This window comes from Larus michahellis, chromosome 8 (assembly GCF_964199755.1).
Source record: "Larus michahellis chromosome 8, bLarMic1.1, whole genome shotgun sequence".
In the NCBI taxonomy this organism is placed as follows: domain Eukaryota; kingdom Metazoa; phylum Chordata; class Aves; order Charadriiformes; family Laridae; genus Larus; species Larus michahellis.
This window is the reverse complement of record NC_133903.1, coordinates 30,224,800-30,241,745: the sequence shown is the minus strand read 5'-3', so window position 1 is coordinate 30,241,745 and position 16,946 is coordinate 30,224,800. Positions and strand designations below refer to the sequence as shown.

The 16,946-nt window shown below is 54.8% G+C and overlaps 1 protein-coding gene across 9 annotated transcripts in view; it reads right to left on the bottom strand.

Moving 5' to 3' along the window:
- Nucleotides 1-16,946, bottom strand: part of NOS1AP (nitric oxide synthase 1 adaptor protein) — a 68,093-nt gene that overhangs the window by 5,434 nt on the left and 45,713 nt on the right. For 2 of the 9 annotated variants that reach the window (XM_074597431.1, XM_074597427.1), the window contains 8 exons: nucleotides 10,869-10,961; nucleotides 10,419-10,492; nucleotides 9,682-9,790; nucleotides 9,308-9,449; nucleotides 7,902-8,065; nucleotides 7,195-7,362; nucleotides 3,744-3,909; nucleotides 3,026-3,175 (listed from right to left, as the gene is read on the bottom strand). In XM_074597431.1, the coding sequence (XP_074453532.1) occupies nucleotides 3,026-3,175; nucleotides 3,744-3,909; nucleotides 7,195-7,362; nucleotides 7,902-8,065; nucleotides 9,308-9,449; nucleotides 9,682-9,790; nucleotides 10,419-10,492; nucleotides 10,869-10,961 (1,066 nt within the window). Of the gene's footprint in view, nucleotides 1-65; nucleotides 3,176-3,743; nucleotides 3,910-7,194; nucleotides 7,363-7,901; nucleotides 8,066-9,307; nucleotides 9,450-9,681; nucleotides 9,791-10,418; nucleotides 10,493-10,868; nucleotides 10,962-16,946 lie in introns of those variants that run through there. The other 7 variants (XM_074597428.1, XM_074597430.1, XM_074597429.1 and 4 more) reach the window with 7 other exon arrangements.

Here is a 16,946-nt window from a genome sequence, read left to right as displayed (position 1 = left end):
GGCTCCCAGCACGGAGGGGGAGAGAAGTAGAGAAAGAGAGTCAGCGAGAAGGAAGAGACAACAGAGAGCCTTGAGAAATAGAAAGATTTATTTAGCAAAAGCCAGTCGAGTAATGACAACACCCAACGGTTAAGTGCACTTACATTGACAGATTGGTTTCCCAGATAGACTGAGTCAACAGTTAGTAACACGACAGTTGTAGGAAAAGAAAAGACAAAAACTATCGCTATAAAACCCCAGTCAAGGTCCATAACAAAAGTGAGAGGCCAGAGAGGCATCTTGGAGGCAGCGCTGAGGTAGGAGGACGATCATTTACACATATACACCTGCAGTGTGGCAGGACACTGGCAGGGTCCCACCTGGCTCCAGCAGCACCCCTCAAGCCCACAGGGCACCCACCACGATCCCCTGTGGGCAGAGTGCTGGGCAGCAGCCTGAGCCTGCAGCTGGTTCCCACAGCTTGTGACTGGGCACTGCCTGGGCTGTGCGTGTGCAGCAGGGACAGGCAGGAGTGATGGCATGGGGAGATGGCTCAGCCCTGCCTGCTTTCTGAGGCAGCCCAGCTTGGAGGAGACCTCCTTGCCTGCTGCTGCTCCTCCTGGGCTCTCCCTTCCTCTGCTCTGTGCGTATGGCCAAGCTCCTGCCGTCCCCTCTCCTGCACGATCTGTCTGCCTACATGGAAATCCCTCTCTGAGCTCACACACGCATCCTTACCCTGCCTGTGCCATGTCCTGCACATGCTGCCATCCCCATCTCTCCCTCCTGGAAGCACAAGCCCCCCACCCCGTGCCCTCACCTCCAACTGCTGTGAGCTGGCAGTGGGATGTCAGGGCCTCTCCCAGTAGAAGAGCTTGCACACGGCTGTGCCCAGAGCAGTATGGGACCTATATGGACATATTGGTGGCCAGAGGACAGGAGTAGCCGGGTCCCAACCAGCACCTGCTCCCACTTTGCCTGGTGTAGGGGCTCCCCTGGACAGCAGGCCACTGCTGGCGACACTCAAACATGGCCTTCCTTCCCACTAGAACTCTCCAGCTCTTCACAGCATCCAGCTTCCTCCTGTGGCAGAGGGTGCATAGCACAGCTCATACCGACTCTGGGGGTCTCACCCACACCTCTGTCCTCAGCAGCCCTCAGGTCCAAGGGGACAGGGGCAGAAAGAAGCTATGGACCTTCCTCAGCAGCAGGGCTAAGCCCTGGAGAAGAGCAAGAGCTTATGCCCGGGAGATGCTCCACTAGGGGTTAGGTGCAGGCAGATCTAGCAGAAACAGAGCTGGTGAAGGTGAGAGCAGCAGGGAAGCAACAAAGTGAAGCAGAAGCAGGATAGGGAGGTGGACAGGGAGGAGGACAACTGTGCCAATCCCCCCAGTGTTTCCACGGAAGCAGGGGGGACATCATGACTCTGGCTCACACCCCTTCAGCTGTGGCCTCTTAGAGGCTGCAACAACAGGCAGCTGATAAATGTGCTTGCAGAAAAAAGACAAGCTCTGGATCCCTTAGAGGCCCACACAGATAGCTCAGCCATGGGCGTCTCAGGGTCTGGTGGGGGATCCTGAGATCTTGGATGCACTTTTCTGGAGGCTGCAAACCAGAGACGTGAAGGAGCCCACCTGCAGACACCAGCAGTTCGCTCCCCATCGAGGGCGGCAAGCGTGGCCATCCCTGCACATGGCTGATGACAGCACTTCACTCCCCAAGCCCTGGTCCAGGGGCAAATGACTGCTTGGAAATGGTAGGGTTTGTCTATAAAGCAAAGCAGGGAGTTGTGGTGACGGGGGGTGCATGAAAGCGCCTGAAAACATGACTTGAGAGCACCAGAAAGGCTTTGAAACCTGGAAGCCATGCCAAGGAGTCCAAGGACTGGACAATGAGGGGAAGGACACTCCACTTCCCAGTGCTGCATGCCCTGGCTCCCTGCTCCACGTCAAGCCATGCTTTCCTCTCCACACTGCAGCCTGGGAGAGGAGCAGGCAGTGCCTGCACACCCTCCATCTGCCTCAGGCAGGGACAAACTCTGCCCTGGAAGTGCCACAAATACCAACCACCTTGCCAGGAGCTGCCTGCGCCTGGCCACCCTGTGCAACCTTGTCTCACCCCTTCAGCTCCTTCCCAGGCTCATCCCCACTGTCCCCCGCTGCCTCCCCTCTTGCACACCCATGCCGACATTGCATTGTCACCACCCCTAACCACCCCGCTACCACAGCCCTGGCCACATCTCCCACCATCTCCACCATGCAGAGCGCCAGACCCCCTGCCAGCCACTCTGTCCCTACTCACTGCCCCAGCCCTGCCTCCTCCATCCCTCTCATCTCCGCTCACTGCCCCATGCCTGCTCTCTCATTCCCCCAGCAAAAACCTTCATTTGCTTTACTGCTCTCCGCCTTCAGCAGCGCCAGCAGCGCTGGCTGCTCTGGCAGCATCCAGAGAGGTCCTTTGCTTCTGCCTGACCTCGAAACACAGCTTGCAGGGGGATGGGGACCAGGGGATAGCACAACCAGCTGTCAGCTCTCTGTGCAATGCAAAGCAGGGATGCTCCAGCTCAGCACACAAGCCCATGCATGCTGGAGCACAGCATGCCCGGCGCACCCCCTCAGCATGGCTCCATCCTCACCTCCACACACCTCCCAGCCGTGTGCTGGAAGCCTTGTGCTCCGCCTTCCACACCCTCTCCCTCCGGGCTGTCCCGTCCCTGCCAGCGACAGGAGGCTATGGTCCAGGTCCACCCCAGCTCCCGCGGGTCCCCACTGCTCCGCACCACCTCCTGCAGACCCCTACACCGCGATCTCATCCTCCAAGCTGTCACCCAGGTCCTGCCTGGGCTGGACATGGAGCAGGCGCAGCGGTTCCTCCTGGGACCAGGAGTCGCGCTCCTCGCTCTCGTCCGTGTTGGACTCGTACTCGGAAGCGATACCCGACTCGCGGAATTTGATGAGCTCCAGGCTGCCCAGTGCTGGCTCCGGGGCAGGCGTCCCCGAGCCCGGCAGAAAGCGGTAGCACTCCAGCTTCACCAGACAGTCGTTCCTACCTATGGGGCTGCCCAGGGCACTGGGGAAGCCCGAGCCAGGGCCCAGCGGCGGTGGGTGGGTGTCCTCGGGCTGTGGGGTGGTCGGGTCGCAGAGGACGGGGAGGACATTGGAGCGGAAGGTGATCTCCAGCAGACTGTCCTGGGAGCCTGCTGCAAGAGAAGGGCATGTCTGAGAGGCAGGCAGTGCCACCCTGGCTCACCTGGGAGATCCCCGTCCACCACAGATGGCTGAAGACTGGCCAGAGGAGGATGGTCTGGGGCCAACCTCCCCACCACCAGCATTTAGAGGGGATCACTTCATGCTACTGGTGACAGGAGCTACTGCTGGCCAGCAAAGCGCCAGTTTTGCAGGATAAAAAGTTATCTCACTCCCAGCCCAGCTCCTGCAGGGAGCTGACGGCCACATCTGCTGGAGAGGAAGGTCAAGGAGGGGCTCTTGAGCAGGTAAGGAGTTAGCCTAGACCATGCAGCCACTGGGGAAAGCGGACACATAGCAGATGGATGTATGTGACTACCTGCCCATACAGCCCTCCCCATGCCCCTTCCCACGCTGCATGCAAGCACCTTGCTGCACACACAAGCCAGGCCAGAAGGGCACTAATATTCCCCTACACAAAACCACTGGAAATGCACAAAAAACCCCAAGAGAAACACCCACACTCATGTCCTCCACAGACTAGCTAGCTGCAAGGGGAGAGGAAGGGGCAGGATCACTTACTGGTGTTGTTTCCTGCCAGCTTCAGCTCCAGCTCCTGCACTTGTTTGACCAGGAGTGAGATGTGCTGCAGCAAGTCCTTGTTCTGGAGCAGGAGCTGGTGCACGCGAGCCTGGGCCTCCAGCCGCGCTGCTGCCTCTGCGGCCAGCTGGTCCTTCAGCAAGTGAACCTGTGTGACAGGAGAAGAGTGAGTGAGTGTGGAAGATGCTGCTCGAGGGCTGAGAGGTTCAACTCCGGCCATTCCTGCTTCTCTACCAGGGCTCACAAGCATCCCACCAAATGATTTGATGAAGAAGGTGTTCCCTGCAGGCACCCGCAAACGTAATGGGGAGAGAGGGGGCAGGCAGCAGTGTCACACCAGGGCATGCTCACCAAATCCAGCATATGGTGCCCTGGCTTCTCTGATGGAAAAGCCCTAGGCAAAGGGAGGCAGCGTTGACCGAACTGTTGGTCATAGATGTGTGCCACAAACACATAAGGAAAGGGCAGCCCAGGACAAAGCCAGACAGATGCAAAAGAGAAGACACGCTCAACCAACTATATGGTGCTGCTGGGTGCACAAGGGTGCAGCCATGTGCCACAAGCCAGTCCTGGCTGAGCTGTCTTTCCAGGCAGGTTTCCCAGACACAGTGTTTTGCACAAGGCAGGGTCCTGCCAGCAGCGTCTGTTGCTAGCAGGGGCTGGAGCATCAGAGCTGCCCCAGAGCTACAGGCAGCTCCAGCTGTGACAGGCACGACACACCTGGAGCAATACAGATGGCAGAGCACTGACAAGACAATGGTGGCTCTGGGGACACAAGCTGGCTGCTCATTCTGGCCCTGGGAAGCAATGCCTGGACATTAGCTGGTGGGAGTCCACGGATAAGAATTCCATTGAATTTTGCATAGCTACCGATATGCAAGCACCTATATATCACCAGCTCCATGTCGCAGGGAGGGTGGGATGCTGCTGGGCTAGACCAGCCAGGAGCCCTTGCCCAGGGGCTGCGGGAGCAGCTCTCTGTTCTGAGCTCGAGCACAGAGAGCCCCAGAAGTGCACTCCGGACAAGGGGACAGCAGTGTGGAGGAGCCATCGGGAGCCACACCAGCTCAGCATCCCCTCCTGCCACCCACCCACAGCTCCTACAAGCACTCCTCTCTCCAGCAAGGATGGAGCCAGGTTCATGGGGAACCAGGAAAGCATGGATTTAATGCAAAAAAAACCCTCAACCCTGAAACAAACAAAAAACCAAACCAAAACCAAACCAAAAAGAACCCCACACTAGAAAAACAAAACTGAAAAACAAGAACAAAAAATGGCAGTTTTATCTTGGCCTAGAAAAAGTGACCTTGTGGAAGAGCTCTCTGTAGTCTGCCAGAGCTGCGAACTGCTGCTGCAGCTGCAGGGCCCCCAAAGCAGCACAGCTGGGGGCTACCTGCCCTCCTGGATGGGTACCAGGAGGCAGCACTGGGGCTGCTGACAGGCAAGTGCTGCCTGCTTTGTCCTGTGCTGCCTGGACGCAGCCAGCAAGGCAGTGCCCTTGGTGGGGCAGAGCTGAAGCACAGTGAGCTCGGGGGCTGGCAGGAGGCCAGGGAAGGGGCTGGGACATGAAGCCACACCAAGGGGAAGGGAATGCAATACCTTACCCTCTGAGCAGGCAGCACAGAGCCCTTTTGGTTTGCCTGCATGTCCCCAGCCAGGCGAGACACCTCACGCCACTGCTGTGGGGGCCACAGTCACCTCCCTCCTGCTGCCAGCAGTTAGACAGTGGGGCACAGCAGCACGGTGGGACTGGGACCCTCTGCTGAGCACTGGTGGGTGAAGCGGAGGCCCTGAGCTGAGCTTGCAGAGGTGGAATCGCAGTTAAACACTAAGCAGGTGCCAAAGCTCCGTGCTGGGAGTGTCAGCTTGGAAGTCATCCTTCCTTGCAGACAGCAGCTGTCTCCATCCCAGGCGCCTGCAGCAGGGCCCAGCTGATGCTCAGGTGATGCCAGGAGAAGATGCGAGCAGAGCCGAAACATCATGTCTCGCAAAGGGGCAGTGGCTTGTGCCACCAGCCCCTTGGGGACAAGACCGAGGAGGGACTCCTGGCCTTAATCCAAGAGAAGGAACTTTCACAGGCATCTGGAAACACCTTGTAAAAGCGAGTCTCTGGTCAATCAAGGAACTAAACGGCCTTTCAACCTCAGCCAAGTAATTACAGGCTGAGATAATTACAGGATGGTCACAGTGGCTATAGACCCAGCACACATCCTGGACGGCACAGGGGATCTCCGAGCTTTGTTAGTAAAGCATTCAGTCTGTGCCCACCACCACATGTTCAGAAACAAACTGACTCGGTACTTTCTGAGAGAAGGTAACAAGTGCCATTGACAGAGGTGTGATGTAATGCATTCAGTCATCTGAAGGGCATTTGACGTGATAGGGCCCAGCTTTTTCATGAATAAATCACAATGATACGAAATCACCACAGCGCACACTGAGGGGATTAGAGAGCTAAGTGACAGCTCCTGGGACAAGAACCATCCTGGGGTGGGCAGGAGTCCAGAGCAAGGCGTCAGCCCTTGTAGAGACAGGGATGAGGCCACAGGCTGCCGTCCCAGGAGCCAGCCAAGAAATGGTGTTACACTATTTCAGATTTTTTTTTATCTGGAAGTAGGAAGAAAAAAAATCACCACTGCAAGGCTCTGCAGGTACACAAAGAGTGGTAACTACTGAAGATGAGCAGTCCCTACCACAGAGAGACCCGGCTTTGCCTGTCAAGCTTTGGCTGTAGCAACACTTGGGCAGACATAAAGGATCTCCTGAGGATGCAGGTCCCTCTTCCAGACAGGAAAGCAACTGGCCAAGCCTGTGACCCCAGAAGGCGCTTGGGGCAACAGCTTGGCCAGAAGGACCAATACTGATTTTCTGATGCGAGAAGAGGAAAGCCACAGGAAAGTACAGAAAGCCTGCTGGAGCCAATCACTCAGGCGAAAGAAAGAAAGGAATCGCTCAGGAAGAAAGTCAAGCAATTGCAGAGAGCTCTGTGAGGGGTCAGGGAACAAGTAAAGCTAAGGTCATGAGTTGGATAAAGTGGCCAGAGCTGCTTAAATGAGAAATACTTGCCATGGAGAATGAGTTGGCAGGGTCTAATGCTGAGGCCAGGCATTTGCAAGTACACAGGGGCCAAGGGACGAAGAAAGCTGGTGGCATGCAGACCTTATGCTAATCCATCTGGGCTTAACGCAGCCATCACTGGGAGCAAGGGCACAGCGTGCCATGCTGGAAAAGCGTAATAGAGCAGGATGTGCTGCGGAAAGAGAGGGGACACTACCCAGCCTGCTCCCATGCTCTGGTGTCAGGGTCTACCCCGGCTCAGTCAGGTCCCCACCCACCCCTGTCCCGCCCCAGGCAGGGGATGCTCTGTCACCAAGGGATTCAGTAGCGCACCCCAGCCCTGCCACTGCCCCCAGGAAAGAGCGGAGGGGACAACCTGTGCCACAGCAACTTGCGTCTGCTGCTGCTGCTGCTGCAGGAGCTGCTGGAGAAGCTGCATTTGGTGGTGGGCAGAAAGGGGTGTTCCCAGGTCAGGCAGCTGGGCAGAGGAGGGCAGCAGCATCTTGGGCGATGCTGTCAGGATATCTTCAGGGTGGAGGCGGCCCTGCAAAACACCAATGTCGAAAGCGTGATCTTGTGCCACTTGCCACAGAGAGCCGCCAGGGCCACATGGGCTGCAGCACAGAGCAGCCCCCCTCCCCAAATAACCAGGGAAATAAGGTGCTGCATTCAAAGCAAACGCAGTTTGCTGGGGGTGCTTAAAAACTTTGAAGACAGCATTTTTTCAGTTTTGACAAAAGCCCAAATACTTATGTAGAAAATTCCCAAAAAGGCTGACGCTTCCCATGGGAATTTCTACTGTATCAAAAAGTCTTTTTTTTTTTGGTGGAAAAAAATCCCTATCAGCTCTGCCCCAGACGCTTTCCGTGTGGCTGCACATAGCTGAGCCTCGGCACGGCACTCTCTGGGAGCGCCCTGGGCCCCGAGCCAAAGGGCAGCCCTGCAGTGGCAGATGGCTTTGATCCGGGAGATGGGGAATGCTGCACAATCCCTCCTGATCCCCAGGCCCCCAGGGATGTTCATCAGAGCTGCGGGGCCAGGGCTGTGCCGTGCTCTGAGAATTAAGGGCAGGGACCCACACACCTTGGCGTCAGCATAGGCACTCGCCTCCTTGCCCACAGCGTCGAGGTCAGTCACCCCACGGCTGAAGTCGAGGATGTCGGCTCCAGGCAGCGGCAGCTCCACGGCATCGATGTCTGTCTCCTCGGCAGAGGTAGCCGCCCTCTCCGTGCTGGCGAGGCGGCAGGCTGCGGGAGTGGTGTAAGAGCAGAGCACAGCTCGCTTGGAGTGGGAGCTTGCTACGGCGTGCCCATGGTATGATGAGCGATGCCCACTGGTGGGTCCCCACCATCCCCATGCCACCCACTCTCCAGCTCTCGGGGGGAAGCAGGTACAGAGCGACATGGCTGTGGTTCCTGCTGCTGCTTGGGATGGGGCTTGCAGCCAAAAAGACACCCACCCTCAGCATGCCAAATGTGGGGGAACAGCGGCCAAAACCCCTCACGTGGGACAAATGGGCCATCAAGAACAGAAGACACAGAGAAAGCTAAAGAAAGGTAAACAAGAGATTATGGGGTGGGGGAAACAACACCAAACGGATGTTCAGAAATCCCCAGGGAACTGCATATCGTGGCTGGGACATTGTGTGGAGGAAAACCAAACAATGACCAGTCCAGGAAAGCCCAATGATTAGGTCATCGCGACAGCACTGGCTGCACAGCCCAGGCTGCTCCTGTTGGGATGGGGGAGGGATCTAGCACCCAGCACAGGGCTGCAGGGCAGGGCAGGCAATCCACACACAGGTGGGCGTCAGGACCCGCCAGCATCCCAATGAGCACTGGAGGTGTTTGACCAAGCTCTTGCAGAACATCCGCCACCCCTCCAGTGCAGCCACCGGCACCAAGGAGCATGGCAGTTCCCCAGGGCTCCACAGAGCCTGGACTGATGGGGCTGGACCAGCAGCCCCCCAGCCACGAGCACGCATCCCTGCACCCTTCGCCCATGGGGCTGAGGAGGGAGGGGGGTTCTGCAGGGCTGCCTGCAGCCCTAGGAGCTTGATGCAAGACCCCAAATGTGGCTTTGTACATGCAGGGAATTGCAGAGAGCCAGACGCAGCCCCGCGAGCACCTCGGGATGCGGGGAAGGTCTGTGCTTAGGGGCCTCTTCTGTGGAAGCAGCGAGGAAATGTTCGCAGGGTGTGCAGCCAAGCACGGAGAGTAGTTAGGCACCCAGCAGAGTCCCGGGCACTGCTAATGGGCTCCCAGCAAGGGGAGATGTTCTGCGAGGATGATGGTTAACACCTAGCAAAGGCCCCTTGCTGGGCAAGATTCCAACTTGAGCTCGACGCGCTGCAGGCCAGATTGCTGTGCAAATCCATTCCCCACAGGTGTCAGCCAGCAAGGAGCCATATGGGAAGCTGGTGACTGCAGACCGCGTCTGCCAGGCTCGATGACCCCAACACCACCCCCGCCTCTGCCCTTGCACAGTACCTGGGATGTCCAGGTCATCCCCGTTCCTCTCACTGTCTCCGTCCTCCTGCCCGTCTGCGTTTTGCTGGGTGTGCTGCAGGCTCAGCTTGTGGCAGACCTCGAACGCCTGCCCCACCGTCCGGACGATGCGCATGGCTTGGGTCTGCGGCAGGCAAGGAGAGGAGACGAGGAATGTTACCTCAACTGGGCTGCCCCTGCCTGGTGACATCCCCAGCCCGGCACAGCTCTCGGGGTTCTCTGTATGCTGCCACAGGGACTGAGGCACTAGAGCTCAGATCACTGGGCCGCCAGCTGCAGCACAGTGCCACAGGGTCCTGCCCCAGCTGCCCCACTGAGGCCCCACGACAGCGCAACACACATCCCAGCATCTTTACCTTCTTCTTGGATTTGAAGACATTGCACCTGAAGACATTGCTAGACCCATCCCTGGCAATATAGCTGAAGATCTTTAGGTCCTGGGAGTCATGGGACACATAGAATATCCTGCAAGGACAGAAAGGAAGGGAGGATATCAACATATATATTACCCACATGCCCAGGAGACTGCCGAGGCCACCCCCAGCACTTCCCAGGGCCAAAGGTGCTGGCAGATGCCCAGCCTCTGCAGCACATCCCTGCTAAAGACCATCAGAAATTTTTTTGGCAGTGGTTTTGCCTCAGCTGGGAAAAATAGCCTGCTGACTCAGCAGCAGCAAGCATTTTGTGAATGCAGCATGGGGCTTTCTCTGCTCAGCCCCCAGGGGCAGAGCCAGTGGCCCAGGAGTCCTCAAGGGACTGAGCACAGCAAACCTCAGTCTTCAAATCTTGCCTGCTCAGAGAGCTGGCCTCCTCATTCGGGTGCCTGCCGTCCCCTCCCTGGCACGGCTGGGACTCTTTCTTGCTCCCATTCGGCTTCCCTGGGACACAGATGCCCCATGCTCTTAGCTTTTGCCCATGAGATGGAGGAGGAGAGCTGGGGACTTTTGGAGAGCACAGCAAGCGAGGGGAGCTGCCCTCTGTGGGGATGGTGGCAGGTCTCCATGGTCAGCCTCGAGCACGGTGCCAGTGCAGCATGGGGTAAACGGCATGGCAGAACCACCCAAGCCTCCGTCCCCTCAGTGGGCAGGCTTACCTGTAGATGGGATCGTGCATGACGAGCATTTTGTTCTCATCCCAGGCCCATTCTTTTTTCTGCAATGAAAGAAGCTGAAAATGAGTACGTCAGACGCTGTCCTTGAGATCAAGGACAGGGCAGAGACAGTCCAGGGACAGACCCTGGGAAGCTCTTGTCCCAGCTCTGCTGCTGCTCCCCTGCAACCCATCACCGAGGGTCGAGTCCTGCTGGTGACCAGCGATGTCCCACGTCACCTCCCGCTTCCCCAAGCCCCTTCTACACCTGCATCAGGGCTGGCTCAGCCATCCTGCAGGAACATGGCTCCTCTGTGGCTGATCCCAGCCTATCCCTCCCTCTCCCAGCCCACCGGAGTTTCTCATAAATTCACGGATGCTGCAGGTCCCAGCACCGAGAGGGGAGGGCTCCTACTGCCAAGGCACTGCTGCCGCAGGGACCAGGGCTGCCTACCTTCTTCTTCTTCTTCAGAATGACCTTCACGCCGTCCACTGACACGATGAGACTCACTTTCTTTTTCTTTATATTCTTGGCTTTAAACTCATACTGCCGGGGATGGAAGAAAACACCTCAATTAGCCTTCCTGCGCCAGGAATGTCCCGGGGAGGGCTGAAGAGACTCCAGTGGGAAGGGGTGAGAGGGATAGGGAAAGGTTTCCCCGACCCCATATGTCTCCCTGAGCACATGCCCACATCAGCCTACGCATCCATGTTAGGACAGAACAGGGGGCCTTTTCGCCCCGCAGTGTCCCCACGCCCAGCATCCGGAGGAGCACACCTCAAAGCAATCTAGCCTCTGGATGTGGATAATGCTTTGCTCAGCCCAGGAAATGGGGTTGCTGCTGGAAATGTTAACTTATGTTTCAAAGGCACCCACTCTGCCCCTCCGAAGGGCCATACCTCCCTGCCACCTCCCCAGCCCTGCCAGCCCCCCCCGGGCTCTGCAGCCCAGATAGGTTTGCCCTGATAGCTTGTGGCCACTGCTGTGCTCCAGTAAGAGAAATGGCATTTTGAGTAGGGTTTTTCTGGGGCTCAGTAAAAAACTGAAGATGATTGCTGAGGACTCTGTGAACCTCTCCAGGGGAGATGGGATAATGTAATTACCCACTTCAATTAGAAGTCACTGGACAGGAAAAAAACCCCAACAGAAACTTCCAAAGATCAGTGAGTGAACACAAAGCTCTGGTCTGGCCTGGGGAGGGAATGAGATCCCCCCAAATCCAGACACTTTTGCATTTAGAGTCTTATAAGCAGGGAGGGGGCTGGCGGGGGAAGAGGCTAGATGAGCCATTTAGGCTGAGGAACCTCCTCTGCTCTGTAGCTTTTAAGGAGTCCCGTAACCGGTCTACCATGGGTGCACCCACATCGGACACCCGGTGTGCTGGTCCCCACACAGGGTGCCATGGGGACAGACCCTCTGCGCCCACCGGGTGGCAGAAAAGCCCCGCATCCTGCACCTCACATGGCAGAGGAAGAGGAATTTAATTAATCCTCTCATTATTTCACCAGTCTCTCTGCAGAGGGAGCACAGGGCAGGTGCCCCGATGCAAAGCCCTGCCTCCAGTCCGCGCCGAGCCGTAATGTGACATTTCCAACACTGCATGAGGTATTAACTTTGGCAGCGAGAGCCAGCAGGCAGGAAAAGCTGCTGGCCCCGACCTGCAATCAAATGACAAAAGACTTGAAAGTACAATTCCTCAAAGCCATTTTAAAGTCACCAATGGGGACACGAGACACAGATGATTCAGAAAACAGTGGGGTATGGGGGGGAGAACATAGCTCTGCCCTCCTCAGTGCACAGACCAGGCAAGCTGTGCAAGCTCACCCACTCCAGGGCTGAAGCCGTGGTGATGGGCTGGAGAAAGAAGACCTCAGGCTCCCACCATGGCTACAGCCAGCCTCAAAATCCCCAGCACAGACCCATATGCTGCTTGCAAGGCTTATTCCTCATGGAGAAGGGTCTCTCACCAGAGTCCCTCACCAAAGAGCCCTCCAGGGTGGGTTTCCAAGTCCCATCTCTCATATTCCCCTTCCCTGTCATTACAAGCAGAGGTGAACCTGCATCCAAGAGCCCCCCCCCTTCTGTGCCTTGGTAAGACACCAGACCAGTCCTGACTGAGATCACAGCATCTGGTACCTAACAGTAAAGAATGTCTTGATTTAGCCCTGAAAAGGCGAGCTCCAGCCAGGCTACCTTGGATTAATTAACCCAGCACCCTCCAAAGCTTTGTATGCGATTTTTCCAGGAGCCACAGGCTGAACCGGATGCTCTCTGCAGCACCCAGAGCAACTGCACGGCACCTTGTGAATCTGCAGCCTGATTTATTGGTCCTAACGATCATTGATTATAAACATCAAGTTGCATTTCTGAGCTGCTGGAGCCATGGGGTTTCTGTTCTGGGCCATTCCAAGTGCTAATTAATGTGGGATTGGAAGAGACAGCAACGCTCAAAAATATCTCAGGGTTAGAGAGACTATTTTTAGCCTGGTTTTTGGGTGAGTAACAGCCCCAAGACAGCAATGCAGACAGGCTAGGATATTTCAGCAAAGATGCTACCCGGCCCCGGCATATGTTTCAGGGACAGGATCAATGCAGAGCTCCTCAGAGAGGTTTCCGCAATCCCTGGCTGCAGGCAAAGGATTCTGCCCGGGCTCAACCCAAGCCTGGCAGAGGGCCATGGGGAATGCCGTTTTGCCACGCTGAAGCCCAAGTGCCCTCGTGCTGACAGCTCATGGCGAAACTCCAGCAAGAACCACCAGGAGCAAAGAAGTCAAATTCTCAGAAGGGCTGACTGGCCAGGTTTGTTAAGCCCTTGTATAAATCCAGGCCTTTATCCTGACGCCAAGGCGAGAGCCAAGCTCCTTTGCAAGCCTGAGCCCTGCGATTAGAGAGCTATTGCACATCCTGCCCCAACCAGAGCTTGTTAGCGCAGTCACTCCAATGCGCGCAGATGCTCTTTGGGATATGTTTCCCATGCAATGAAGCGCAGCTCTAACCAATAAAATGCTAATGAACTCATGCCCACTGGGGTACTAATGAAGCTCTAAACATAATTTAATAACAAATTAGTGAGGAAGAGGATTCAATAAAATGGCCATTCAGCCGAGCCGCCTCTCGCATCCCTGGGCTACGCAGGGCAGGCACGCCACATCCCACAGGCCAGGAGATGCGTTGCTAATTTTGAGGGGTTTTGAAATTTGAGTTTGGGAAAATACGTGCAAGAAGGGAGGAAAAGCACCCAGAAGACCAATCCGAGAGGGAGCACATACTGCTTTGCAGAGCCCGGCACACCATTCGTGTGCTGCTACCCCCCTGCTTACAGCCACAGCATGCAATTTGCACACGATTAATTCAGCAGACCAGAGGCATTTCACGCCAAGCTGCATCTCTGCCTAGGGTCTAAGGGAGCACTGGGTTTGCACAGTTCCTCTAAGTGAGGCTTGAGCCACAGAGAATGTAAGGGATGAACCCAAAACTGTGCAGGGCAGAATCTGTGCTCAGACCTGGCAGCTTATGGTGCAGCAGTTCACATTAGCAGTGACAGCAGCTGCCATGACCAGCTCCACTCAGTGTCCTGCCTTGCCAGGATGCTTCTGCCGGGCAGAAGAAATTCATGTCTCAACACAAGTCCTTGCATGCCCCAGCGAGTCCCTGCAGCTCCTGGGAAGGCTGTGGCTGACGGCAACAGCCAGCCCAAGATACCAGGTGAGGCACCAGCCCGAGGGCAGTACTCGGGACTGGGCTGGGTGCCCGGTGTGCACCCTGGCTGTAGCTGGCCCTATGCTACCTCCTTGGGCTTCTCCAAAGCAATGGCAAATCCTTTCCATTAGCAAACTACAGACGCCAGTATGGGCTTCTTGTTCCTGAAGACTGCTGGATGCCTCAGACGGTCTCACCAACATGCTGCACATCAACAGGACCTGCCCTCGCTAACACCTGCCCCGCAAGCCCGCTTACTTAATGGAGCCATGGAAAACCTCTCTCTGTATGACTGATCAGGACCTCCCTGGCTTAGAGCTATTCTTCACCACAGCTCTGTCTGCCCTGGGCACAGATATCTGCTGGCTCTGCCTATATTTGTCAACATCCCCCCATCTGCTGTGAAATGGAGAAAGAAAGCTTAAGAGTGATGCGAAGCATTAGGGTTTTAGCTTTCCCTGTCTCTGGGAGGAGAACAGAGGTGCCAGTGGGGTTGAAAAAGCCACCAAAGGGACTCTGAGATGGCCTCTACAGCCACAGCAACTGCCACTGCATCCAAAACCAGAGGGCACTGGCTGACCCAGAGGCGAAGAAAACTTGCACATTTCCATGGATGTTGGACCAATGCCATACAACCCTTGCTGGGAATATATCCTGCATCCCCAAAGACGCGCTAAAAATCACACCATCGCCACCAATGAGCTTCCCACTGAGGCAATACAAAACCGTGTGCGTGGCAAAGCAAAAGTGGGGTTTCTCAAAGCCACCAGCATGGGACCCGCTCCACTGCTGGGAGGGGACGGGGATGCTCATGGGGGAGCTTTGCTACGCACTGCCACAGCAGCAGGAGTGCCTCTATGATGGGGTACAGGGAGCTGGGTGACAGCAATTCACCCCACGCTCTCTGGGTACCATGTTCTGATTCTAGGTGACCACTTCAGGAGACAAAGCACACTTCCCTCCCTCGAGGGAACTCAGCTACCGATGGTTCCAGTTTGGAGAGCTGAACCCCAGCCTACTTTTCAATACAGAAATGATACAGAAATAATTATCCAGCTTGGGATCAAGGAAGGAAAGAGGATTTGTGCAACTTCACCATGATACTGTTTGGTTTCACACCACATAGCATTTCACTGTATTACTTATAACTAAATGGTGTAATGGTCAAAGAGCTTTCTTGGCCTTCAACCCAGGTAGTTTGCCCATCTTGGGCATAATTCTAGATCTTTAAATATCCATAATAATACTACAAGTTTGGGTTAATTATATTAATTCTTGGCCATAGCAATGTGACAGTCTCAGCAGACAGATAAGAAATTACTTCAGGGAAATACAGTCTGTTCCTGGACTTGCACAGCTCCAGTTGGTCTCCAACTGAAGCTCTAAGTACTCTACCAAAATTTTTAAGCAAAGGTTGAAAATGGACATTTGAGATATGCCAAAGTTTAAAAAAAAAATTATTCAAGGAAAAAAGTAAAGGTGGTCTCACTACTGAAAAAGAAGTATTAGATCACTCATAAATTCCAACCAGCTAGGAAGTGAATAAAGATTATCCCTTAATTTTACACTGTACACAAAAAAACCCCAACATATTTATCCTCTCAATTAGGAAAGAAACATCTATTTCATCAGAACACGAGAGCCTTGCCATTGACCTCAGGTTAGTGGGAGTTTATTTTCAACATCTGTCTTTTATGTGGAGTTCACTATTTAAATAACTGTAGATGGAAAATAATGCCAGCTGGTGTATGCATCATTGCACAACACATTTCTACTGGCAGAGTATTAAAATTGCCCTTTCTGGAGAACAGAGTAACATATGTTGCTTAATAGAGAGCGCATGTAACCTTGTCAGCTTAGAGTAAAATTATGTATGAAACCAGCAGGATGGGTACGTGTGAAAAGCGTGGAAAACACGTTATCCATCCCTGTCGCACTGTTTCTACCCAGTAAAAGAAAACTTGTAACCACGTACTGCATGCGGGGTTAGGCAGATCAGACACTAAAGAGGAGAGATGATGTCTTTCTAGATTCATCATCCCCCACATTCACAAGCACCTTTAAAAAGTTAACCTGAATAAAAATGCCCTAGTTTCATACCAGCCCATCTAAACTGCAGCAGGTACAGATTTAAGTCTGCCCACTTGCACTCTCCATCAGTAAAGGAAGGTATCAGGAAGGCTCTATGGTCAGATTCTGCTAGCAGAATGAAAATAAAGAGAAAAAAAAAATAATGGAAGTGCCCCTAAATGCATCAAGCTGCTCCTGTCCCCCCACATCCTCTATTGCACTCCTCAAATTAAAAAAAAAAAAAAAAAAAAAAAAAGGTTTACTAGGTTGTTCTAGGGAAAGAGCAGTGGTTTGAGAATGCAATTAATGGGGGAAAAGCAATTTTCACAAAATTCGTTGCTACTCGGCTATCTCAGGAGGCAGGAGAAAAAAATCTGCTAAAAGAAAAAGCATAGAAGGAGGTGTATTTTTTGCCATAAAACTGTATTTCTTTGTGTTTGTACAGCAAGGACATGAAGCTCTGAGCAACACTGGATCCTACAGAGCCACTGCTGCTGAACGCAAGGGCTGGCTGGCAAGGAGCCTGCGATGTGAGCAGCCCCAGCGCTGACCTCTGCCTGCGGTGATGCTCCTGCAGCTCTTCCATGGCTCCCGCTGCCCACTTCATCCCGGGAACGAAACCGCAAGTGCAGGGCTGGCACAGTTCCTGGCAGGGGACTGCAACCGGTGCCCACCTCCCTTGGCACCTCACAGCAGCACTTCCTCGCAGCTGGCCGGCACGGCAGCTAATAAAATACCTGCAGAGTTAGACTTTAACCCAAG